This window comes from Myotis yumanensis, unplaced genomic scaffold (assembly GCF_028538775.1).
Source record: "Myotis yumanensis isolate MYYU_CA2020_CCGP unplaced genomic scaffold, mMyoYum1.0.hap1 SCAF_11, whole genome shotgun sequence".
NCBI lineage: Eukaryota > Metazoa > Chordata > Mammalia > Chiroptera > Vespertilionidae > Myotis > Myotis yumanensis.
Window position 1 is genome coordinate 64,199,717 of NW_027223762.1, and position 26,821 is coordinate 64,226,537.

General features: G+C 50.1%; 1 protein-coding gene across 5 annotated transcripts in view; it reads right to left on the reverse strand.

Moving 5' to 3' along the window:
• The window catches only part of TBC1D8 (TBC1 domain family member 8), a 113,434-nt gene that overhangs the window by 54,705 nt on the left and 31,908 nt on the right, over positions 1–26,821 (reverse strand). For all 5 annotated transcript variants that reach the window (XM_070429760.1, XM_070429761.1, XM_070429762.1 and 2 more), the window contains one exon: positions 1,016–1,134. In XM_070429760.1, the coding sequence (XP_070285861.1) occupies positions 1,016–1,134 (119 nt within the window). The remainder of the gene's footprint in view (positions 1–1,015; positions 1,135–26,821) is intronic.

Consider the following 26,821-nt stretch of genomic DNA (forward strand, 5'->3'; position numbering starts at 1 on the left):
TTAAAGTCACAATTTCACTTGACACCCTTCACTAATGCTGAGCACTTAGTGTATAGGAAAGGGAGACTTTTGAAGAGAAAAACAACCCAGCAAAATCAATGGTCTGGAATGTTTTACCCTAAAGGAGGAAAACTTACTACTGCTACTGTGTAGCTGTTTCCTAAGAGTGGCATTTTGGCCCCAGCTGGTTTTGCTCAGTGGATAGAGCGCCGACCTGCGGACTGAAGGGTCCTGGGTTTGATTCTGGTCAAGGGCCCATGCCTGGTTTGTGGGCTTGATCCCCAGTAGGGAGCGTGCAGGAGGCAGCCGATCAATGGTTCTTTCTCATCACTGATGTTTCTATCTCCCTCTCCCTTCCTCTATGAAATCAATAAAAATATATATTTTTTAAAAAGAGTAAAATTTTGAATAAGAAACCATTTCTCTGCCTGGTCGGGTTATTAAAACAATGGCTACCGGCCATGTTACTGTGAGAGCAGTGATGTGAGGGGTGTTTCACAGGAGACAGCGACAGAAACTCTCCGAAAGCCAGGTACTGCCCCATCCGGCTCTCTTGCCATCTCAAAACTTAATTGGCTTTACATCCATTCAATGTGTGTATTTTCAGAATAAGTATCCACTTTTAGGAGGAGGAAAGTGTGACGCCCAACAAAATAGTCACAAGATGTTGCAACTGCAAAAAAGTTGAGAATAATTAATTTTAAAAGTCAAATAACATTGTTGTTCTGCAAAAACAAATATTACTTTCTTTTCCCTAAGACAAAAAAAAATGGCCTGTACTTCTGTAAGGACAACAAAAACTTGGGCCTGAGGATGAGGCCTTTTTCACATTTTAGGTGTATTTTTGCCAAAGTGAACAGGTGACAAGAGGCACTCATTGCCTTTATGTGTTAGGCCAGGAGTTCAGTCACAGCAAAGAAAACGCAGAATAAGTTAAAAATGCTTGTGTTCAAACTGTCACAAGGAAACAACAAGGAAGCTGGGGCGGGGGGAGGTGTCAGCACGGGGCACCCACCTTCACCTTCCCTTTGACGAAGCTGGCGATGTCCTCCTCGCTGTCGAAGACGGACAGGGTGTGCAGCAGGTTCTGCTCCAGCCAATCCCAGTGCTGCTCCACCTCCTCCAGCGTCGCCCCTAGTGCAGCAGGAAAGACACGGGATTGAGAGACAAGAGCAAGTCTCAGAACGAGGATTCGTTTCCCAAATGACACGAATCTGTTTATGGAATTTTCCATCTGGTGTTCTCACATCCCGGACCAGCTGCCAGCTGCCCAGGACACGCCCCCACCGGAGCCCGGTCTCCCCGCACGGGGACTTCAACACCTGTCCCGAGGCCACACTAGTCGGGTGACCCTGGGGCATGCTCTCTGGACGTCCTGCCTCCCTCATATGTGGCATTCCTACGGCCTCCACACAAATGACAAAAATATCCGAGATTATGGCGCTATTCCAGGGTTATAGCCCACCCGTAAGAATGAGGCCTCAAGAGCAGCCTCAGCCCGGCTGAGGGGAGCGCCTCCGAGAGGCATTGCCACTTGCAGCAGGCCTGGCTGCACATGACTTCCAGGCTTACAGCATATCCCTCAAAATATATAAAGAAGAGGCTTCAGCCCTGGCCGGCGGCTCAGGAGTTAGAACAGCAGTTCTCAACCTGTGGGTCGCGACCCCTTTGGCGGTCAACGACCCTTTCACAGGGGTCGCCTAAGACCATCCTGCATATCAGATATTTACATTACGATTCATAACAGTAGCAACATTACAGTTATGAAGTAGCAACGAAAATAATTTTATGGTTGGGTCACAACATGAGGAACTGTATTTAAAGGGCCAGAAGGTTAAGAACCACTGAGTTAGAGCATTCCCAGTCAAGGGCACATACCTGGGTGCTGGTTCACTCCCTGCTCTGAGTGGGGGCACATGTGGGAGGCAACCAGTCAATGTTTCTCTCCCCCTCACCCCTTCTATTTTCTTTCTAAAAATCAATGGAAAAAAATATCCTCAGGTGAGGATTAACAACAAAAAAAGAGGCTTCATAATACATGTTAAAAGAAAAACATTGAAGTGTGTTAGTAAGTTAATTTCTTTCAAAGGCAGCAATAACAACAAAACCATGCTATTTTTGAGGCATTAAGCAAGGCTGTTACCAAAAATCTTAGCTGTGTTAGCTGTGTTGGCTGTGCTAGTTGTGTTGGCTGTGTTAGTTGTGTTGGCTGTGTCAGCTGTGTTAGCTGTGTTGGCTGTGTTAGTTGTGTTGGCTGTGTTAGTTGTGTTGGCTGTGTCAGCTGTGTTAGCTGTGTTGGCTGTGTGAGTGTGTCAGCTATATTAGCTGTGTCAGCTGTGTTAGCTGTGTCAGCTGTGTTAGCTGTGTCGGCTGTGTTAGTTGTGTCGGCTGTATTAGCTGTGTCAGTTGTGTGAACGTGTCAGCTGTGTTAGCTGTGTTGGCTATGTGTGTTGGCTGTGTTAGTTGTGTTGGCTGTGTCAGCTGTGTTGGCATGTCAGCCGTATTAGTTGTGTCAGCTGTGTTGGCTGTGTGAGTGTGTCAGCTGTATTAGCTGTGTCAGTTGTGTGAACGTGTCAGCTGTGTTAGCTGTGTTGGCTATGTGTGTTGGCTGTGTTAGTTATGTTGGCTGTGTCAGCTGTGTTGGCGTGTCAGCCGTGTTAGTTGTGTCAGCTGTAGTGTTGGCTGTGTGAACGTGTCAGCCGTGTTAGCTGTGTTGGCTGTGTGAGCGTGTCAGCCATGTTGGCTGTATTGGTTCAATGTTAGAAATGAACCAACAAAGTGTCCCCATGGCTGACATCAGGCCCAGCTACACAGGGTAATGACCACCCTGCCCTGGCGCTGACCATTGAGGAGACCATGACCCTGAAAGGACACGCCTGGAAAGCTGCTGACTGTGTGAGCTTAGCTGTGTCAGCCGTGTTAGCTGTGTTAGTTGTCTGTATTCCCTCTCAGGGAGCATCCTCGTCCTCGCCACTGGGCAGTGGGCACCTGGGCTGTGCCCGCAGCCAGTGAAGGCTGGCACGGAGCAGAGGCTCAGTGAAGTCCTGGGTGTGAAGAAGCTGGTGCTGGACAGGAGAGGCTCCTGGGCACCAGCTGTGTCCAGGGCAGATACAGGCTGATGGCAGAGTCAGATTTCCAAAGTGGAAGCAGGAGACACTCTAGCCATGAAGGAGCGATGGGCACCTGGCAAACCACAGCAGGAGAGAAGCAGTGGCAAGGGGCATGAACTACAGGCCACGCCCCACTAACAGGCCACGCCCCACTAACACAGGTCATATGACACTAACACAGGCCACGCCCACTAACAGCCAGGCCCTCATTCTAACACTGAACCTTCCCTCCCAGAGTACGAGTGCATGAGTGGACCTTACAGCACCCGACGCTATAAAGGCCACAGAACTCACTGGGATGTGCGTTGGGGGCCAGGGAGGGCAAAGGACATCTACCTGCATCAGGACTGTCTGAGCGGGCAGTGTGGGAAGGAGTAAACAGGAAGCTAGGAATACGACAAGGAAAAATGAGTTTAAAACAACGGTTGTTTTCTTGTATTCTCCCAAGTTTCAGGCACCACTAACGACAGGCTTCCGTCCGTCCTGGAGCCGGCCCGTGGCTGCCCGCACCTCTGCCCACAGGCCCGCGGGCACCTGGTCCGCTCTCAGCCGTGTGGGCTGCTTGAGGGCACACCAGGCAGAGGTCTGACAGCAGCTTCTGCTCACAGCTGAGTCCTGGAGCCTCAGACACGGTGGCAGGTTGGTTCCGGGGAGGACCTTCCCGGCTCGCAGACGGCTGCTGCCTCACTGCCCACACCTGGCCGGGGCAGAGGGGCCTGGAGTCGCCCTTCCTATGACCTCCTCTCACCCTAAAGCCTCCCACAGTTCCCAGCTCCCAGGACCACCACAGGGGACAGGGCTTCAAAGAGTGAATTCTTTGAGAGTCATAATTCAGTCCCTAATGACCGGTGACCCTATTCAGCTACCCAGCACCCGCCACCCTGTCTGGCTCTGAAAGGACAAGAAACTCAGGAAGCAGCCATTGGGATTGTGGTCATAGTGGATGGGCGTGAGCAGAGCCAGGACGATAGGCAGGTCAAGGTGCCTGGCGACAGGCAATCAATTGTAGGGACCGCCCACCTCCCTCCTCCCTCCATGACCTCCCTCCCCAGCAGGTCGCTAGTCCTGAGGTTTGGACCCCTGACCTTTCCTCCCCAGAGGTACCATCTAGGCCTCAGTTGTAGTTCAGGTCCAGGCCCAGAAGAGCAGCAAAACCAGACAAGTGTCCCCACAGCTATCTGGGCCCAGCTGCGCTGGGTAATGACCCCCCTGCCCTGGCGCTGACCATGGCTGTAACCCTCTGGCTCCTCGTCACTCCCATCGAGGAGGCCCTGTGGTGTCCGGAAACCGGGGCCCTCCAGACCCCCCATTCCTCTCCTAAAGGGAAAGAACATTTTGACACAAAATCAAACCAAACCGTTCTGGCCTCCACTGCATGAACCCATGAAGCTTCCAAATGCTGCCTGTCTGGCCCCGGCCCCAGGCTCCCAGGCTCCCAGGCTCGGGACGGATGGGGCGCGCAGGGCCTGCTGCCCGCCGCCCGCCTGCACCTCCTTGCTGGGTCAGTGTCCTCACACAGCAACCGCAGCGCCAGTTACAGACACAACAGACACCCGACGCCTGGCAGGTGGGCCACAGCGTCTGCAGCAGGCAAAGCACGCCATGACCTCCAGAGCCTCTGGGCTGGGCTGGGCTGACAGACCTGCCCGGGCCTCGCTCTCTCCTCGCTTCCAGGGCCTCTTTCTGGACCTGCATTCTTCATCATCTGTGATAACACAGCCCTCGGCTCAGGAGCCTTCTGTAAAGCGAGCAGTCAGTGGGAAGAGGAGAGCGCACTGGCCCACAGTGATCTGCTCCATGCTTCACGCACTTCCTGTTCCACAACGAAGAGCCAAAGGGTCAGGAAGGAGGGAGAGGGCGAGGACTCGCCGGTGGCCCTTCTATTCCAGCTGTCCCATCGATGTGCGATGTGCCTGAGAGAGGAGACGGAGGCCGATGCGTCTCCACGGTCACGTATGAATGAAAGGTCACCCGCTCAACCTTTTTTTTTTTTTAAATATATTTTATTGATTTTTTACAGAGAGGAAGGAAGAGAGATAGAGAGTTAGAAACATCGATGAGAGAGAAACATCGATCAGCTGCCTCCTGCACATCTCCCACTGGGGATGTGCCCGCAACCCAGGTACATGCCCTTGACCGGAATCGAACCTGGGACCCTCCAGTCCACAGGCTGACGCTCTATCCACTGAGCCAAACCGGTTTCGGCCACCTGCTCAACCTTGAAGGGCCCTGCAGCCCCCGATAAGCTGGGTCTCATCGCTAGGGAGCATCTGCAGAGGCCACGGGGCCAGCACTGCCGACGGCCTGACTCGAGCACATGCGGCATTGTGCTTGCTGGCCGAGCCCCTCAGCCACATCCCTGGACAGGAAGCAGGTTCCTTCATCTCAGCTGATAACCAGACACCATGACCACATCACAGTACGTCATACGAATGAAGACAGCCATCAAAAAATTAAACCATTATTCTTTTTTTTTTTTTAAAATATATTTTATTGATTTTTTACAGAGAGGAAGGGAGAGAGACAGAGAGTTAGAAACATCGATGAGAGAGAAACATCGACCAACTGCCTCCTGCACATCTCCCACTGGGGATGTGCCCGCAACCCAGGTACACGCCCTTGACCGGAATCGAACCCGGGACCCTTCAGTCCGCAGGCCGACGCTCTATCCACTGAGCCAAACCGATTCTGGCAAACCATTATTCTTTAAAAAATTCTTCTACGGCCCTGGCCGGTGGCTCATTCAATGCCATGGGAATGTACCCAGTTATTAATAACTGTAAAGGAGCAAAGGGAAGGCCAATTGCAGGCCTGCCCAGGCAAGGCTGGGAGACACAGGGAAGGCACCTGTCGGTCAGTCACACCTGGGAACAGGTCACTGGCCAGAGCAGGGGAGGCCACTGCAAGGGCGGGAGGACTGAGATCCGCCACCTCCTAAACGAAGGAACTCCCTCGCTGTGCTCCCGGGACTCTGGTAGCAGGGGGTGCACGCCCTGGGCTCCCTCACCTGCCACGTGCCCATGGTTGTGTGGACCTACGCCGGGCCGATGGACTGCAGCTCACCTGATGCCGACTGGCCCCGCTGCACGTGGAGCAGAAACTGGACTCTGGCTTTGCTGCCAGCTCTGCCGACTCCCAGCTGCACCACTTGCAGGACTGGGATGAAGGGAGGTGGGGCTGAGGGGACCCAGATATAATCCCACACAAATAACATTCACTCGCCTTCCCAGGGGGCCTCTGGGAATGCTTATTCCAGCAGCTCCCCAGGAGCCTCCCACCAGCAGCAGAGGAGACCACCCACGCATTTCTCGGATCACAAGTTGTTTGGAGCATCATCCCGTACCCCAGAAAGGTTGTGGGTTCAATTCCCAGTCAGAGCACATACCTAGGTGACCAGTTCAATCCCCGGTCAGGAGCGTATGGGAGGCAGCCAATGGATGTTTCTCACTCACATCCATGTGTTTTTCTCTCTCTATCTCTCCCTCCTCCCTCTAAAGTCAATAAAAACACATCTTCGGGTGAGGACTAAAAGAACAACTTCTTCTACCTGCTGGGGAAGAGCTTATGACAGGAAAAGATCATTCTAAACAACACCTTGAGAAAGAGAATAACTGCACCCAGAGGCCACCACTGAGCACAGCGTGACGGCCCCGCCACCTGGCCTGAGGTGACGCCCCGGACGCCTCCCCAGCAAGGACGGCGTGTGAGGAAACTTTTCCACTGCGCTGTCCTCCATTTCCTGCCAAAGCTGCCAAATGGCAGGGAAATGCTCCAAACTATCATTTCCTCTGCAGGGAAGTCTCATGATTGGCTTCAAAAATGCCATAAACCAGGGACGGAGCCTTTCCGCGTGTGTGACGCTGGGAGCTGTTCTCCAACTAAGCAAAGTGGCCCCTCAGAAACCAGCTTTTAGAACATGACACAGAGGAGAAAGCAGGTGCACACACTCACGAGGGTGACCCTGCCCTGTGAACTACACCTTGGAGTTCTGCGCACATGAGGCATCTGTTTGTGGGTCGTGGTCAAAGCCAAGTCATGGGCAACGTGGCGGGAAATGGGAGAGAGAAGAGAAGAAAGTGAGAATTTGTCATGCACTGAAGAGGCAGAATGAGAAAAAGGCTACAAATGAACTCAACACAACGGCAGCTCTCCCCGAGCTAGACTTCCAAGACCAGGACGCTGCTGTGGGCCTGCCCCCGCCCCACCTCCCCGGGAGGCCCAGGCCTGCCTGTCACGCTGCAGCAGGCCTGTGGGTGGTGAGCAGGTTCTCTGGGTCACAGGGTGGAGCCCTGGCCCAGGAGGACTGGTGTCCTCATAAGGAGTGGCACACACACCAGGAGTGCGGAGGGCACAGCCAGAGCTGGCTGCCCGGCCGGGCGAGGCCTCCACAGACACCCGCCCGCCCGCACCTGGGTCGCGGTTGCTGCTGCCGCCAGGTCTGTGGTGTTTCGTTTAGAGGCTACAGCTCTCTAAAACCAGCACTCACAGGAGCGCCTGGCTGAGAACACAAGTCCAAATATTGAATTACACTTTGTTTTATTAAGACCCCTAATTTTGCAGAAAAAGGAAGTTCAGTGGATCTTAAACATTACCCATGCGGGAAGTAAAAAATCAGATTTATAAATCCCTAGGCAAAACTAAAATACAGTATGAGAAACCTCAACTAAGACCACAGAACAAACAACACTGGTAATTTCTAAATAAATGACTCACAAAACCATGCTCACAGGAAGAGCAGCCAGCGGTGCAGACAAGGCCTCCTCGGCCTGTGCAGCACGCACCGCCGGTGAGGTGCCCACCTGCTCTTCAGCAAGAGCATCTCCGAGTTCTCGAGCATTCCCACTCAGCCTGGAGAACACGGAGGCAGACGGGCCCTGAAGGCCTGGTTTTTCTGGTTCTGTCTGTAATACACTATGGCTGGGCGAGGGGGAGCGCGAGGGGAGACAACATCTGAGTTGCTTAGAAACTCACACACAATATTTATTCTCTTTGCTTTTCCCAGAGGTACTTTCAGGAAATAAAACAAGCGTCGTATTGACTACACCTACAGCTTCTGCACAAACACAGCCATAAATAACTTGATCCAAGCTCCACTTTCAAAAAGCAAGTCTCTGCATAATAAATGTCCAATTGAATGGAACACCTTCTCCGGCCACTGAGACCCTGGTTCACAATCCAATGGACATCGCGTGCACCTCGCTCAGGTCTGCTCCACACACCAACAGCCCACTGTCTAATGCCTGGACTAGAAGCTACACACACAAAGCGGTGAATTAAAGGTGTACTAGCCCTGCTGGTGTGGCTCAGTGGGTAGAGCGCCAGCCTGTGGGCTGAAGGATCCAGGTTCGATTCCAGTCAAGGGCACGGACCTCGGCTGCAGGCTTGATCCCCAGCCCTGGTTGGGGCTTGTGTGGGAGGCAACCAATCAATGCGTCTCTCTCACATCAATGTTTCTCTCTCTCTGCCTTTCCCCCTCCCTTCCACTCTCTCTCTCTCTCTAAAAAAAAAAAAAAAAAAAAAAAAAAAATCAATTGGAAAATATCTTCAGGTGAGGATTAACAAAATTAACTAATTAATTATAAAATATATCATGCTTTCTAAAAAAAACAAAAATTAAAGTGTAAGTAACTGTCAAGGCACTGTCATTCCTAAATGCCACTCACCCCTCACAGTTACTCAGAGGCAGTTATAAGGGAGAGGGTGGGACCAGGCCCCACTGCCTACAGGAAATGTGTGCGTCTGAGCAGCATCCTCACAGGACCTGGCAGGGCAGGGAGGGTCACACCCTCGACTTCCAGGGCTTTTGCTGTGTACATGTCACACTGGATGGGTTAAGAAAGTAAATTTTAAACCTTTCTTTTTACATAATTTCCTTGCCATTTTGCCTTCAAATTAAAATGAATCTTCCAAGTATTTACAATAAGTGAAAAACAAATAAACTCAACCTCCTTAATACTGAAAGTGCAATCGATTTTCCATTTCTAATTGAAAGTCACTTAAATGTCCTTGTCTTGGTGCCATTAGCAACACTTCTCAGAATAGAAGCAGGGAGAGGAGCAAAGATGCAGAGATCGGTTTTCCTCACAGAAGAAACACCGATCAATAGAAACAGAACCGGAAATAACACAGATAAATACCAATAGGCAAGGCCATAAAACAGCCACTATAAATACACTCCAATGTTCAAAAAGCAGAGGTCAGCTTAAGCATGGCAAGAGGCTGAACGGGAGGTATACAAAAAGACGCAGAACTAACGTGCAGGGGTAAAATCAGTGTCTGAAATCAGAAATATACTGGATGGGATTAAAGGTAAATTAGACATTGCAGGGGAAAGGAGTAGAGAACTTGAGGATATGGTGATAAAAACTACCTACAGTGAAAAATAATTACCCACAGAGGAAAAAGAATTAACAAGCCCTAGCTGGTTTGGCTCAGTGCACAGAGCATTGGCCTGCAGACTGAAGGGTCCTGCGTTCGATTCCAGTCAAGGGCACATACCCAGGTTGTGGGCTCGATCCCCAGTAGGGGGCGTGCAGGAGGCATCTGATCAATGATTCTCTCTCATCACTGATGTTTCCATCTCTCTCCCCTCTCCCTTCCTCTCTGAAATCAATAAAAACATTTTAAAAAATGAATTAACAAGAGAAAGAACAGGGATTCAGTGAGCTTTGGAATAACAACCAACCTAAAAGTGTGTAATTGGCCCTGGCTGGTGTGATTCAGTGGTCAGAGCATCAGCCCATGCACCAAAAGGTGGCGGGTTCAATGCCTGGTCAAGAGTACGTACCTGGCCTCACTGGTTTGACTCAGTAAAAAGACCCTTGGCCTGCGGACTGAAGGGTCCTGGGTTCGATTCTGGTCAAAGGCACATGCCTGGATTTGGGCTTGGTCCCCAGTGTGGGGCATGCAGGAGGCAGCTGATCAATGATTCTCTCTCATCATTGATGCTTCTATCTCTCGCTCCCTCTCCCTTCCTCTCTGAAATCAATAAAAATATATTTAAATAAAAAAAAAAAGAGTATGTATCTGGGTTGCAGTTCGTTCCCCGTCCCCTAGTTGGGGTGCGTGTAGGAGGCAACCAGTTGACGTGTCTCTCTCACATCGATGTTTCTCTCTCTCTTCCCCCTCCTTCCTCCCTTCCTACCTCTCTGAAAAGCAATGGAAAAAATATCCTCAGGTGAGGATTAACAACAGCAAAAAAAGTGTGTCATTGGAGTCCCAGGGAAAAAGGAGGGTCAGAGAACAGAAAGATATATACTGAGTGGCCAGATTACTACGACCACTCATCAGTACTTTGTTGGGCCACCTTTTGCCTTCAGTACTGCGGCGATTCTTCTTGGCATTGATTCCATGAGATGTTGAAAGGTGTTGCGAGGAATCTGACACCGTGCCTGATGAATAGCACTGTCCAGTTCTGTGAGATTTGACGGTTGTGGAACCAGCTGCCTGATGGCTCTTTTAACTTCGTCCCACAAATGCTCAATTGGATTGAGATCTGGTGATGGTGGGGGCCACCTAAGCAAGGTAAAGTCTCCCTCATGTTCTTGAAACCACTCCTGCACAATACGAGCACCGTGGCATGGCGCATTGTCTTGTTGGAAGAAGCCATCTCCATTGGGATACGCCATCAACATGATAGGATGAACCTGATCAAAAACGATACTTAGGTATGTGGTGCTATTCAGACATTGTTCCACACGAATTAAAGGGCCCAAATCATGCCAGGAAAACATGCCCCAAACCATAACACTGCCCCCACCAGCTTGAAGGGTTGTACTCATGCATGTGAGGCGCATGCTTTCATGCTGTTTCCACCAAATTCTCACTCTGCCATCTGCATGATGCAACTGGAAACGTGGTTCATCGGACCACATGACTTTTTTCCAATGCTCGACTGTCCAATCCTTGTGTTCCTGTGTGAACTGGAGATGTTTTATCTTGGTAACTGCAGACAGCAAAGGTGTTCGAACAGGCCTTTAGCTTCCATATCCCCTACGATGCAGTGTATGGCTAATTTGCCTACAAACGTCAGGTGGTCATAATAATCTGGCCACTCAGTGTATATACACACATATTTAAAGAAGTAAGAGCTGAAGCCTTTTTTCCAATTTGATGAACACTATAAACACGCAGATCTCAAACACCATGCAGAGAAAGCATAAAGAAAATCACACAAACACATGTCCTAATCAAATTGGTAAAAACCAGTAACAAAGAAGAAAAAGACAGTATTTCCTGAGGAACAAAGACTGACAGCAGATTTCTTATCAGAAACAATGCAAGCAACAAGACATGGAACAACTTTAAAAAGTACCAAAAATACCCATTAATTTACCAATACTTGAAGGAGACATGAGTGAACTCCTGTATACCTTGGGACTGAGAAGACCTTCCTAACCATGACAAAATCAGGAAGTATAAAGGGCAAGTTGTAAATCCCACTACTTATAAAATTTTGTGTGGTATAATACACCAAAAGCAAAAGCAAAGCCACGAAAAGACATGGCAAACTGGGAAAACATTTTTAAAATTTTGTATCTTAGATAAAAGGTAATATTCCTAACATATTGACAGTATCTGAAATTGAAGAAGAAAAAGAACAGGCCGACTGTGTGGCTCAGTGGTTGAGTGCGGACCCAGGAACCAAGAGGTGGCAGGTTCGCTTCCCGGTCAGGGCACAGGCCCGGTGGTAGGCTCGACCCCCAGGAGGGGGTGTGCAAGAGGCAGGAGATCCATGTTTCTCTCCTATTGATGATCCTATCTCCCTCTCCTTCTTCCTCTGTCTCTAAACTCAATAAAATAAAATATTTAAATGTTAAAAAAAGAACAACCGCCCAATAAAATACCAGGCAAAGGGTAAGAACAGGAGGTTCTGAAAACAGCCCTTAACCATAATAAAAGGAATGAAAATAAAAACTCTGCAGAAACATCTATGAGGTTGGCAAAACTGTGACACCGGGGCTGAGAAGCCTGGGGAAGCAGACACGCCACCCAGTGCTGAGGGCGTTTCGCTGGCAGGAGCGCCGCGGAGCGGCATCGTGACACCCACGGAGCCCGTCCTCACTCTGGGTCCAGCGACCCCCTCAAGTGCTCCATCCCAACGGCGGGGCAGCAAAAGCACGAAAGTCCTTACCTACCAGGTCACCGCGGGCACACGCCGCACTGGCAAAGGGGGGAAACACACAGCGCCCACCAGCGGAGAGCAGACTGAAGACTCGGTCTGTCTGCACCGCTTTCCGAAGGCGAGGCGGGCCATGCCGACTCTCTGACACGGAGCGACTTCCAGGGCCCGAGGGGAGGGCAAGGGCGCGGCATGACACATGCGTGGGGACTCGGTGTATTTGTCAAATGTTTGTCAATGGCAGGAAGCCCGGCCGCAAGTGATGGAAACGTGGTGTCTTGACAAATATTTTGTTTTATGGATATTTTAGGTTTGATTAAGAAATCATAAAAAAGCTTAAATTTTTATAAAATTAAGTTAAATCAATAAGAAAAGAAAGCAATCCAAAGCAATTGAATAAATGGATAAACAAGAATGCTGACCAGGTTATTAACACAGACGCGTCCGCAGACGCTGGGCCGGCTCAGGCCAGCCAAGCAGCCCCTCTCAGGAGCGGCCCTGCCGGGACGGGGCAACAGCATCCCAGGACCTCGGTGCCACAGGCTACGCGGACCACGGGGCCGTTACAGCCAAGTCCGTTGCGTAATAAAGTAGGCTTTCCGAATGCATGTGTTAAACGTTGACAAGTGAGAGCTTACTTTTACCTATGTGGACAAGTTTGTGTAATTAAAAGTAATCAAGTATGAAGGTTCCATGTCACAGAAAAGGTCTCTCTGTACCTGACAGGCATTTTACATTTACACTGAACAGTCTAGCAAATGTGAGCACTCCCGTCACCGAGGGAACAGAGGCGCACGCTGGCGGGGCTGAGCCACCTGGGACACGGGCCCAGCGGCCAGGCCCGCAGAAGCCGCAGGTGCCCGCAGAACCAGTCCCGCGCTCCCCGCGGTGTGATCGCACGCTAACCAGTCCCTAGACATTGCTTACGAGCGGTGACTGGATTTAAACATGTAGATGATGTGTAATATTTATTATGCTGGCAAAATTACTAGTGTTTTTCCCAACATATGGCCTATTTGTTAAAAATTACAGTGAATTGCCCTAGCTAGCTTGGCTCAGTGGATAGAGTGTCAGCCTGCGGACAGAAGGGTCCTGGGTTCTATTCTGGTCAAGGGCACATGCCTCGGTTGCAGGCTCCTTCCCAGGCCCAGGCCCTGGTCGGGGCACGTGCAGGAGGCAACCAATCGATGTGTTTCTCTCACATCGATGTTTCTCTCTGTCTTTCCCTCTCACTTCTACTCTCTCTAAAAAACAATGGAAAAATATTCTTTGGGTGAGGATTAAAAAAAACTATGAATGAATTAATAAAAAAAATAACATGTTAATTTAATTACAAGCAAATCTTGGTTAAAAGCATTTTAAAATTAACAGGGTATTAATTTTCACATATAATATCCAGACAAGAAACTTTGTCCATTAAATCCAAAGTCTGTTAAATGGAGGTCCACAAAATCAAGGTTTATATGCCTAAAAAACATATCTTGATTGAAAAACTACTTTACTGCTAAAACCACTAACCACCAACTGAGCCTTCAGGGAGTGGCCATCTTTTATCTGGGGGAGGCGTCGCCCGACCTGAGGCCGTGGCTGGCGGGCGGGGCTGCTGGAGGCAGAGTGGCTGCGGTAACGCCGGACAAGAGGGCAGCAGTGAGCTTCCCGCAGGACTGCCCCCTCCTCTCACTAGTACCCGCCCCTCCTCTCACTAGTGCCCACCCCCCACTCACTAGTGCCCCCCCCTCCTCTCACTACTGCCCGCCCCCCTCTCACTAGTGCCCACCCCTCCTCTCACTACTGCCCGCCCTCCTCTCACTACTGCCCTCCTCCTCTCACTACTGCCCACCCCCCCTCACTACTGCCCGCCACCCTCTCACTACTGCCCCCCCTCTCACTAGTGCCCTCCTCCTCTCACTACTGCCCGCCCCCCCCCTCACTACTGACCTCCTTCTCTCACTACTGCCCTCCTCCTCTCACTACTGCCCGCCCTCCTCTCACTACTGCCCGCCCCTCCTCTCACTACTGCCCGCCCTCCTCTCACTAGTGCCCTCCTCCTCTCACTACTGTCCTCCTCCTCTCACTACTGTCCTCCTCCTCTCACTAGTGCCTGCCCCCCTCTCACTACTGCCCGCCCCCCTCTCACTAGTGCCCGCCCCCCTCTCACTACTGCCCGCCCTCCTCTCACTACTGCCCTCCTCCTCTCACTACTGCCCACCCCCCCCTCACTACTGCCCGCCACCCTCTCACTACTGCCCCCCCTCTCACTAGTGCCCTCCTCCTCTCACTACTGCCCGCCCCCCCTCACTACTGACCTCCTTCTCTCACTACTGCCCTCTTCCTCTCACTACTGCCCACCCCCATCTCACTACTGCCCGCCCTCCTCTCACTACTGCCCGCCCCTCCTCTCACTACTGCCCGCCCTCCTCTCACTAGTGCCCGCCTTCCTCTCACTACTGCCCGCCCTCCTCTCACTACTGCCCACCCTCCTCTCACTACTGCCCACCCCTCCTCTCACTACTGCCCGCCCTCCTCTCACTGGTGCCCGCCATCCTCTCACTAGTGCCCGCCCTCCTCTCACTACTGCCCGCCCTCCTCTCACTACTGCCCGCCCCCCTCTCACTACTGCCTGCCCTCCTCTCACTAGTGCCCTCCTCCTCTCACTACTGTCCTCCTCCTCTCACTAGTGCCCGCCCCTCCTCTCACTACTGCCCGCCCCCCTCTCACTACTGCCTGCCCTCCTCTCACTAGTGCCCTCCTCCTCTCACTACGGCCCTCCTCCTCTCACTAGTGCCCGCCCTCCTCTCACTACTGCCTGCCCTCCTCTCACTAGTGCCCGCCCTCCTCTCACTACGGCCCTCCTCCTCTCACTAGTGCCCGCCCTCCTCTCACTACTGCCTGCCCTCCTCTCACTAGTGCCCTACTCCTCTCACTACGGCCCTCCTCCTCTCACTAGTGCCCGCCCTCCTCTCACTACTGCCCGCCCTCCTCTCACTAGTGCCCGCCCTCCTCTCACTAGTGCCCGCCCTCCTCTCACTAGTGCCCTCCTCCTCTCACTACTGCCCGCCCCCCTCTCACTAGTGCCCGCCCTCCTCTCACTACTGCCCGCCCTCCTCTCACTAGTGCCCGCCATCCTCTCACTAGTGCCCTCCTCCTCTCACTACTGCCCGCCCTCCTCTCACTAGTGCCCGCCTTCCTCTCACTACTGCCCGCCCTCCTCTCACTACTGCCCACCCCTCCTCTCACTACTGCCCGCCCTCCTCTCACTACTGCCCACCCCTCCTCTCACTACTGCCCGCCCTCCTCTCACTAGTGCCCGCCATCCTCTCACTAGTGCCCTCCTCCTCTCACTACTGCCCGCCCCCCTCTCACTAGTGCCCGCCCTCCTCTCACTACTGCCCGCCCTCCTCTCACTAGTGCCCGCCATCCTCTCACTACTGCCCTCCTCCTCTCACTAGTGCCCTCCTCCTCTCACTACTGCCCGCCCCCCTCTCACTAGTGCCCGCCCTCCTCTCACTACTGCCCGCCCCCCTCTCACTAGTGCCCGCCTTCCTCTCACTACTGCCCGCCCTCCTCTCACTACTGCCCACCCCTCCTCTCACTACTGCCCGCCCTCCTCTCACTACTGCCCACCCCTCCTCTCACTACTGCCCGCCCCTCCTCTCACTAGTACCTGCCTGTGGCCTGTGGGACAGGGCGAACCCCAGAGGAGCTTCTTCACCATTGGAGCCGCCCTCCCACCGAGCTGCCTCCTCAGCTCAGCGGGCGTGGCGCTCCCAGTCCTCGCTGTCATTGCTGCAGCCCTCAGCGCCTCTGCACCAGGAGACTGCGGCCCTCGGTGAGCACTTCAGGCCCTGGAGGGCTACTAACTGGCCTCACTTCCGTGCTGCCGGCCACAGGAAGATGGAGGCCTGAGGAGCGGGAGGCAGACGGCAGGGCCAGAACACACACAAGGTTTGTGATGAAGCCGCTCTTGGGTGATTACTGTCTTATTTGAGCACCGTTCATGTTGCCCCCCAAATTACAAAATAACATCAAAGCACACGGACCACAGGTCACCATGGCAATATAATAATAAGGAAAAAGCTTGAAATGTTGAGAGATTTACCAAAATGAACACAGAGACACAAAGTTAAGCAAATGGTGTTGGGAACTGGTGTGGACAGACTGGCTCCATGCAGAGTTGCCACAAATCCTCAGTTTGTAAAAAATGCAGTATTTGCAAAGTGCAAGAAAGTAAAGCACGGTAAAACAAGACATGTCTGCAATTGCACAGAGAAAATAACAATTTTAAAGTGTTTTGACTGTACATCATAGTTAAATATATTCTAAGGCCAAATATAGCTGCAAAAACTTAAATTTCATTCAGTAGTCTCTTATTATTAATAGCAATATTGGCATTATCCTATATAATAAAAGGCTAATATGCAAATTGACCAAACGGAGGAACAACTGGTTGCTATGATTAGCACTGACCACCAGGGGGCAGATACTCAACGCAGGAGCTGCCCCCTGGTGGTCAGTGCACTCCCACGGGGGGAGCTACACTCAGCCAGTAGCTGGGCTCACAGCTGGCAAACGCAGTGGTGGTGGCCGGAGCCTCTCCCGCCTCTGAGCAGCGGGGAGTGGGTCTAAGCCGCCAGGTGGACATCCCCTGAGAGGTCCCGGACTGCGAGAGGCACAGGCCAGGCTAAGGGACCCCTCCGAGTACACGAATGTTGTGCACTGGGCCTCTAGTTTAGAAATAATGTTTAGGGGTAGATGTGTGTATAACAGGTAGATAATAATTATGTAAATATTGTTAGAAGCCAAGATTTTTCACTGAATAAAAACAAATATAAAATCAAAGTTAAGTTATAACTAGCTTCACAGCAGAATCAGAAAGTGGCACAGGAACCCAGGATTTACCACTTTCCTTCAGAACACACGTCTTAGCTCACACATACTCAGCACTCCCCACAGAAAGAAGCCAGGGCTACGACCAAGTCCCCACAGGAGGCAGGAAGTGCACAAGGTGGGCGTTTACCATCGTGTTGGTCAGAGAGCACGGAAGCACCGGAGGTGGATGGGAGTGAGACCAAGTCACAGACACTACAGCACAGGACCAGGGGCAGAAGACGGGACCACCCGAATATCAGAAAGGACCATCGTTAACAAAAGCACACTGAATACATAGAAACTCGTGGCTTACAGTGTCCTCTGTACATCCTTCCAACTTTTCAGTATGTTTGAAATGTTTCACAATAAAATGTTGGGGGCGGGGAACATTGTCTTTGAAATGATACTAAAAAGGGAGATGGGAGAAGGAAGGAAAAAGAAAGGTAAAACAAAAAATAGTAACAATGCCCTTGTCACCACAGCACAAGCAGGCACCAACTCCTCACACGAACAATCGCATTTAAAGGTACGTAGTAAAAGTGAGCATTCTTGTCCTATTTTTTCTGAAGGTACCATGTCTCAGGCTGACCCACTAGCCCTACCTGGTGAGCTTAAGCTGGCAGTTGTGAAAGGACTGGTCAAATTAGAAAACCAGCATTTTGTGATATAGAGAAGAAATTAATGCAGAAAATGCTCATAATGGGTAAAACCACTGGATAAAGGGTGATGGGGAAGAATGCAGTGGGAGCCATCACCTGAATGCATTAACTGGTCTGCATCACTGAGAGTGAACCCCCAGATGACAGGCGCCTCCTGAGAGCATGCGGCATGAGGGACGGGAACACCTGTTAAGTATTCCTCTTCTTAAAAAGCTGAACCTCTGGGGAGAACCATGATGACAACATAGGTAAATGCCAGGACTCGCTGCCTCCCACCACCACATCAAAACTACACCTAAAATACGGAACAACCATCATTCAGAACCATCTGAAAGCTGGCTGAATGGAAGTCCTACAACTAGAGAGGTAAAGAAGAAAGCGTACTGACACTGGTAGGAGGGGTCGAGGCGCAAACAGGCTGGTCTGACACCCACATGCGGCATTTTTTTTTAATCGGGAGGCCCAGGATTCCAAAGCTGGGAAGAGAAGTCCCCGTAACTTCGGGCTCTAAAAACCAGTAGGGATTGTGGCTGAGTGACACGGAGGCTGCAGAAGACCCGGTACTCCCAGAGGGCCAGTGCACGAACTTAGTCTCGCTTCCTCTGAGCTCCAGTTCTGGGTGGCTTTGGGGAACGCAAACACTTATGGAGAGGAAATGGATTGTCTGGCATCAGGGCAGGAACTTGGGGGTGGCTTTTTCCCAGGAGGAGGTGCTCACAGGGGTCATTGTTCCTGTGCTGGGACCATCTTCCCACCCCTCAACCACCCCACCTCCCTCGCAAAGCTAATTGGCAGCCATATCTGGGTTTCTATCAGCCTGGCTCACACTGTTCGTTCCACCCTGGTGATTCCCTGAGACCCCGGTGGACAGCTTCAGACCATAGCAGATGACAACTCTACACATCCACAGTGACACACTCAAGGGGCAGCACCAAAGCCCCACTGAACCAAGTCCTGCTCAACACAGGTGTGTCTCCTGCACAGCAGCTCTCCCACTATAGTCACAGCTGATCCTCACAGCCAATTGGCCTGGGGGTCAATTCCTCCTAGTGACACCAAAAGCAATCAAGGCTCAACTACAACAAGACTGTGCACACAGCTCACACAGGGGTGCACCTAGAGTGCCCAGCTCAGGTGACTGGGGAGGTGGAGCCACTGGGCCCTACAGGACACCTGCTACACGAGGTCACTTTACCAATTCCAGGAGACACAGCAGCTCTACCTAATACTCCCTCTGTCCCATAATAATAGTAGCAGTTGATGAATGTAATTTGTCCCATAATAATAGTAGCAAAAGAAAATAAATATAGAACGCAACATTTATTATAAAAAAACTAGATTAAATTAAACAATAAATTAAAAATAGTACTCCTAATTTTTATTTTGAGTGTTCAGATAGTTTCTGGATTTTTCAATAATTTCGTTACTGCATTTTAAACTTGTAGGTAGGAGCCCTTGGCTGCGAAGCTTTGCTTTCCCTGTATGCGTGAGCTTAAAATTATTGGACCCATCGTTCTTCATTGATTCCAGCATAACTTGTTGAAGTGACAGAAACATATTATCCAATATTTCAGGAGAAATATTATCAATGGCTAATATGGTGCCTCTTCTGCTAAGAGGAATATGTCTGAGTTTTTCAAGTTTTTCTCCATAATCTTTGCATTTACGTCCACAGTTTTGTTTTTTCAAAGAATCAACATTAGCTTAAGATTCTCCTTGACAATTATTTTCGGAAGCACATTTCCAAATTCTTGATATGGTCATTCTGTTGCACTTAAATTGTTTTGCAGCTAACGTAATTGCACCTTTCTGCAACTTTTCCTTTTTCTTTTGATGCATCAAGAACTGGACAATCACAACTTGATCTTTGCTCGAAAACTCTCTTTTTTTCATCTTACTTTTACAATGGGTTGATATTCAACTGAAATAAAACAATTGATTTTGATCAGCAGATGAAATTAGAAAAATAGTTATAATTCGTAATAATTAGATTAACCTAAAAATTGAAAGATGTGTCAAAACAAATGACAGATGTCATGAAACACTGATTTTTGATTGAAGGCTTCGCAATTTTGCGCTACAACATAACTTACAGCTGCATTCGCCAATAATTCCCGTTTAAATATTCACTTACTACGATTATTATGGGACAGAGGGAGTATATGGAAACAAACACAGAGAAGCAGCCAAAATGTGGAGACAAAGAAACATGTCACAAATGAAAGAAATGGAAGAAGCAAGCAAACTACTTGATACAGAGTTCAAAACCATGGTTATAAGGTTACTCAAGGTTCTTAGTGAGACTTTCAAGGATCTTAGTGAATATGTCAAAGGCAAACAGGCCTGCAGGGGACGGCAGTTGGGGGCGATCGGGCTGGCAGGGGAGCAGTTAAGGAGCAATCAGGCTGGCAGGCAGGCGAGCAGTTAGGAGCCAGCGGTCCCGGATTGTGAGAGGGATGTCCCATATTGGAGAGGGCGCAGGCCAGGCTGAGGGACACGCGCCCCCCTCCCCCCCCCCCCCCCGCACCAATTTCAGGCACCGGGCCTCTAGTTCTTTAATAAGAGGAAGAAGATGAGGTTGAAGATGAAGATGAAGATGAAGAAGAAGAAAAATATGAACCATAAAATGTCAATACGTATCTATCAACAATTGAATCTAAAAATCAAAATAAATGACTAAGAAACCTAATGAACAGAATAAACTGGTGAATAAAATAGAATCAGAGGCATGGAAATGGAACAGACTGATGAATCTCAGAGGGAAGGGGGCGGGAAGAGATTAACCAAAGATCTTATAGGCATACTAGTAGCCCTGCGCACAAATCCATGCGCCAATAGGTTGCTGCCCTGCCCTCCTGTAGCTTCCCCACCCCTTCCTGCCTCCCCCTGCTCATAGCTTTCTGCCCTGCTCCCCCTGTAGCTCTCCGCAGCCCACTTGTACCTCGCTGGCCCATCCTCCTGCTGATCCTTGATCTGGTGGTAAAGCGCTTGGTCATTATGCCTCAGGGCATAAAGGCTAATTAGCATATTCCTTTCTTATTAGATAGGATATGCATTACCTTTGGACACAGACAATAAGGTGGCGAAGGCCTGGGGTGGGGAGGAAACCAGATAGAAAGGGCCAATGGGGGAAAGGGAGGAACATTTGTAATACCCTCAACAATAAAGATTAAAAAGAAAAGAAAAAAAAACACACAGCTGAACCTTTGTAAACACCTGGCTTCCAGGAAATATGAAGGACTGAGGAGGAGGTAAGTGTTGTCTTGAGGAGGGACACAGAGCAGAGCGAGTGAACATGCTACATAACACTGGCCCCATCGCCCCCCCAAGTCAGTGCTTTGGGGAATAACGGGTGGAAGTGGAGGGTGGCAGCTTTCTTGACTAAAAGAGACAATGAAATGAGAGTGTGGTTCTAGTTGAATATGAATCAGAACCACCAGATCCAGGAACACTTCTGGAGGCAAGCGGGAAGCCTGGGTACGCGGCGATCTGAGGAACGCCAGCTGACTCCACTGCACGATGCACGCGGGGGCCACCTGACCATGTCCTGAGTCTGTGGCAGGCGGAGAGGCAAAGGCAATTTCTAGGATTTGCTTTAAAAACATCAGGAGGAGTTTACAGTCAACAATTAACATGGAGGAAACCAAGATGGCGGCATAGGTTAACGCCGGAGTTTGCTGCCTCGAACAACCACTTCAAAAATACAACTAAAAGACGGAACGGACATCATCCAGAACCACAGGAAGGCTGGCTGAGTGGAAGTTCTACAACTAGGAGGAAAGAGGAAAGCATACCGAGACTCAGAGGAGGCGCAGTGCTGAAGTAAAATACTGAGGTGCGGAGTGCATGCGGAGTGGGCTGGCGGCTGAGGGCGCGGTTGTCTATTTCAATCAGGAGGGAGCCTCAGACTCTGAGCTCCAGATCCGGGCGAGTCTCTAGGGACCCAGACTCAAATGGGAGAAGCGGGACTGTCTGGCTTCGATCGGAACTCGAAGGCAGCTTTCTCTCTGAGGTTTGCAGCGGTTGCTGGGACTCTGAGAGGCAGAGCCCCTGGGGACAGGACCGAGAGCAGCCATAACTGCTCGCTCCGCCTGCCCTGTAGATCCCCTGGGACCCGCCCTGCCCAAGCCCTGCACAGAGGCATTTGCCGGATAGCCTCAGGCAAAGGCTAGATTAGCACCTCCCTAGAGGACAGAAGTTCTCCCACTACAGACACAGCTGATTCGCACAGCCAGTTGGCCTGGAGGTCAAGTAGTAATTACCTACAACAATCAAGGCTTAACTACAACAAGACTGTGCACAAAGACCACTGGGGGTTGCACCAAGAAAGCATAAAAAATGCGGAGACAAAGAAACAGGACACAGATGTCAGAATTGGAGGATATGGAGCTCAAAACCACACTTTTAAGGTCTTTCAATAATTTTCTAGAAACTGCCAATAAACTTAATAAGATCTACAAGAAATCTAATGAGACCCTCGATGTTGTGATAAAGAACCAACTAGAAATTAAGCATACACTGACTGAAATAAAGAATATTATACAGACACCCAATAGCAGACCAGAGGAGCGCAAGAATCAAGTCAAAGATTTGAAATACGAAGAAGCAAAAAACACCCAACCGGAAAAGCAAAATGAAAAAAGGAATCCGAAAATACCAAGATAGTGTATGGAGCCTCTGGGACAGCTTCAAGTGTAGCAACATCAGAATTATAGGGGTGCCAGAAGAAGAGAGAGAGCAAGATATTGAAAACCTATTTGAAGAAATAATGACAAAAAACTTCCCCTACCTGGTGAAAGAAATAGACTTACAGGTCCAGGAAGCACAGAGAACCCCAAATAAAAGGAATCCAAAGAGGACCACACCAAGACACATCATAATTAAAATGCCAAGAGCAAAAGACAAAGAGAGAATCTTAAAAGCAGCAAGAGAAAGACAGTCAGTTACCTACAAGGGAGTACCCAAAAGAATGTCAGCTGATTTCTCAACAGAAACTTTGCAGGCCAGAAGGGAGTGGCAAGAAATATTCAAAGTGATGAATGCCAAGAACCTACAACCAAGATTACTTTATCCAGCAAAGCTATCATTCAGAATTGAAGGTCAGATAAAGAGCTTCACAGATAAGGAAAAGCTAAAGGAGTTCATCACCACCAAACCAGTATTATATGAAATGCTGAAAGGTATCCTTTAAGAAGAGGAAGAAGAAGAAAAAGGTAAAGATACAAATTATGAACAACAAATACACATCTAGAGAAACCAAGATGGCGGCATAGGTAAACACCGGAGTTTGCTGCCTCGAACAACCACTTTAAAAATACAACTAAAAGACGGAACGGACATCACCCAGAACCACAGGAAGGCTGGCTGAGGAGAGACTCTTCAACTAGAAGGAAAAACAACAGCATTACGAGGCCCAGAGGAGGCGCAGTGTGGAAAATTTAAAGGTACGGTGGTGCGGCGGTGCGCGCGCAAAGCAGGCTGGTGGCTGAGGGTGCGGTTGTCATTTTCAATCAGGAGTGAGTCTCAGACTCTGGGCTACAGATCCGGGCGAGTCTCTAGGGACCCAGACTCAAACGGGAGAAGCGGGACTGTCTGGCTACGGTCCCTCCGAGGTTTGCAGCGGTTGTGGGGACAGAGAGGCAGAGCCCCTGGAGACGGACTGAGAGCAGCCATAGCTGCTCCCTCCCGCTGCCCTGTTGAGCCCGCCCCGCCCAGGCCCTGCGCAGAGCCATTTGCCGATCGCCTCAGGCAAAGGCTGGACTAGCGCCTCCCCAGAGGACTGAAGTTTTTCACACAGCTGATTCCAACAGCCAGTCGGCCTGGTGGTCAAATCCCTCTAGTGTTAACTACAACAATTAAGGCTTGGCTAGAACAAGATTGCGCACAAAGACCACAAGGGGGTGCACCAAGAAAGCATAAAAGATGCGGAGACAAAAAAACATGACAGAAATGGAGGATATGGAGCTAAGAATCGCAATTTTGAGGGCTTGCTATAAACTTGTGCAGAGCCTCACGAAAACTAATGAGACCCTCGATGCTACGATAAAGAAATTAGAAAGTAAGCATACACGGACTGAAATAAAGAATATTATACCCAATAGCAGACCAGAGGAGCACAAGAATCAAACCAAAGATTTGACAAAAAACACCCAACTGGAAAAGCAAAATGAAAAAAGAATCCGAAAGTGTGAAGATAGTGTAAGGAGCCTCTGGGACAGTTTCAAGCGTACCAACATCAGAATAATAGGGGTGCCAGAAGATGAAAGACAGCAAGATATTGAAAACCTATTTCAAGAAATAATGGCAGAAAACTTCCCCCACCTGGTGAAAGAAATGGACTTACAGGTCCAAGAAGCACAGAGAACCCCAAACAAAAGGAATCCAAAGAGGACCACACCAAGACACATCATTATTAAAATGCCAAGAGCAAAAGACAAAGAGAGAATCTTAAAAGCAGCAAGAGAAAGAGACTCAATTACCTACAAGGGAATACCCATACGACTGTCAGCTGATTTCTCAACAGAAACTTTGCAGGCCAGAAGGGAATGGAAAGAAATATTCAAAGTGCTGAATACCAAGAACCTACAACCAAGATTACTTTATCCAGCAAAGCTATCATTCAGAACTGAAGGTCAGATAAAGAGCTTCACAGACAAGGAAAAGCTAAAGGAGTTCATCACCACTAAACCAGTATTATACGAAATACTGAAAGGTATCCTTTAAGAAGAGGAAGAAGAAAAAGGTAAAGATACAAATTGTGAACAACAAACATGCATCTATCAACAAGTGAATCTAAGAATCAAGTGAATAAATAATCTGATGTACAGAATGAACTGGTGATTATAATGAATCAGGGACATAGAAAGGGAATGGACTGACTATTCTTGGGGGGGTAAGGGGAATGGGAGATTCGGGAAGAGACTGGACAAAAATCGTGCACCTATGGATGAGGACAGTGGGTGGGGAGTGAGGGCGGAGGGTGGGGCGGGAACTGGAAGGAGGGGAGTTATGGGGGGGGGGAGGAACAAATGTAATCTGAACAATAAAAATTTAATTAAAAAAAACACACACACAAAAAAAATACACATCTATCAACAAGTGAATCTAAAAATCAAGTGAATAAATAATCTGATGTACAGAATGAACTGGTGATTATAACAGAATCAGGGGCATAGAAAGGGAGTGGACTGACTATTCTGGGGGGGGGAAAGGGGTGTGGGAGATGCGGGAAGAGACTGGACAAAAATTGTGCACCTATGGATGAGGACAGTGGGTGGGGAGTGAGGGCGGAGGGTGGGATGGGAACTGGGAGGAGAGGAGTTATGGGGGGAAAAAGAGGAACAAATGTAATAGTCTGAACAATAAAGATTTAATTTAAATAAATAAATAAATAAATAAAAACATCAGGAGGAAAAGGGGCTCCGAGAATAAGGTCAAGCGGCAGAACCTTGACTCCTATGGCCTGGGTGGGTCATTGTACTGTTCTTACTGCTTTGGGGTCTGTTTGAAAATATTCATGAAAGAATTAAAAACCCCTTCTTAACAACAAAAGAGGCATAAACCTGTACCACTGACCTGGAAGGAATAGTCAGGAAAGTCAGAAGTGAACGCAGAGCTAGAAGCAGGCGGCACCGCGCTCCCGGATTCCCTGTTCACACCAGGGCCCTGCGAGCCCCTCACACCCGCCCTGGTACCGAGGACCGTTCCACGGAAAGTCATATTGATGCCAGTGTATTTCGAAATCCGATGCCTCATCTGCCTCTCCAGTGCTAACATGGTGGGGGTCATGCCGGCCGGCCGTGGGCTCAGAGCCCCGGCACTGCCTTTGCTGACCAGGACGGCTCCATGCGGAGGCCGGCGGCCTGGGCGGCATGCACTGAAGGTTTGACTCCAGCTTAAAAACTTCTAGATCCCGCATGGGTCACATTTGTTCTGAAGTACGTCAACAAAAGAACAACAGCTCAGGGTCAGGTAAGGAGAGAGCCATCCGAACGGGTTACCGCAGGAGGGTAGGGGCTGTCCCAGCAGAGTGGGGCCGGTGCTCAGGACGGACAGGGGCTGTCCCAGCAGAGCGGGGCGGGTGCCCAGGACGGACAGGGCCTGTCCCAGCAGAGCGGGGCCGGTGCCCAGGACGGACAGGGCCTGTCCCAGCAGAGCGGGGCGGGTGCTCAGGACGGACAGGGCCTGTCCCAGCAGAGCGGGGCCGGTGCCCAGGACGGACAGGGCCTGTCCCAGCAGAGCGGGGCCGGTGCTACACGAGGACCCAGCGGTGGCCGGTCTGCAGGCTCCCCTGAAGGGGAGCGGCTTTCACACCCGCCCTGGCCCGCCCGGAGCTCAGCCAGTTAGAGCATCATCCTGAGACCCCAAGGCTGTGGGTCCCAGCCCAGCCAGGGCACATACAGGAGCCGGTCAATGGGTGGAAAGTATAACAAATCAATGTTTCTCTCTCCCCCTTCCTCTCTCTCTCAAATCATCAATCAATATCATTAAAATATGATTTTTAACTCGAAATTTACTGAAAGTTAGACTCAAAATTTTCCCTTAAATAACTATAAGTAAGCAACATCCCTAATGAAACAACATTTTTAGTTAAGTTTAAATTACTAGAGCATAAACAAAAATACTTTATTTAAAACAGTAAGAGCCTGGTAACAGAACTCCCTAGTAGGAAAGGAACATGAGCCCCAGCCCCATTCAGCCATTTCCAAATGCAGATCCACATGGAGAATGCCACCCGTGCCTCTCGAAGGAGCCCCAGCGAGCAAACCCAGCCTGGCGCGGGCGGCGAGGGGCCAAGTGGGCTCCCAGAGAAGGCTCTGGCGGCCCTCCGGGCTCACAGGGGGCCCTGCTCTGGGAGAAGGCGTGGCTGGCACTGCCTGTGCTGCCCTGGAACAGAGCTCACAAGACGGTCTGACCCACTCGGGGGCACTTCCTCCCAGAATGAATGCACTCTGCAAAGACAAAGCAAACAGTGATGTGGACACAAGAAACTGAAACTCCAGGCACGGTCAAGGGCAGAGATAAGGGACAGCAGCACGTGAAGGACACTGGGAGGGAACGTT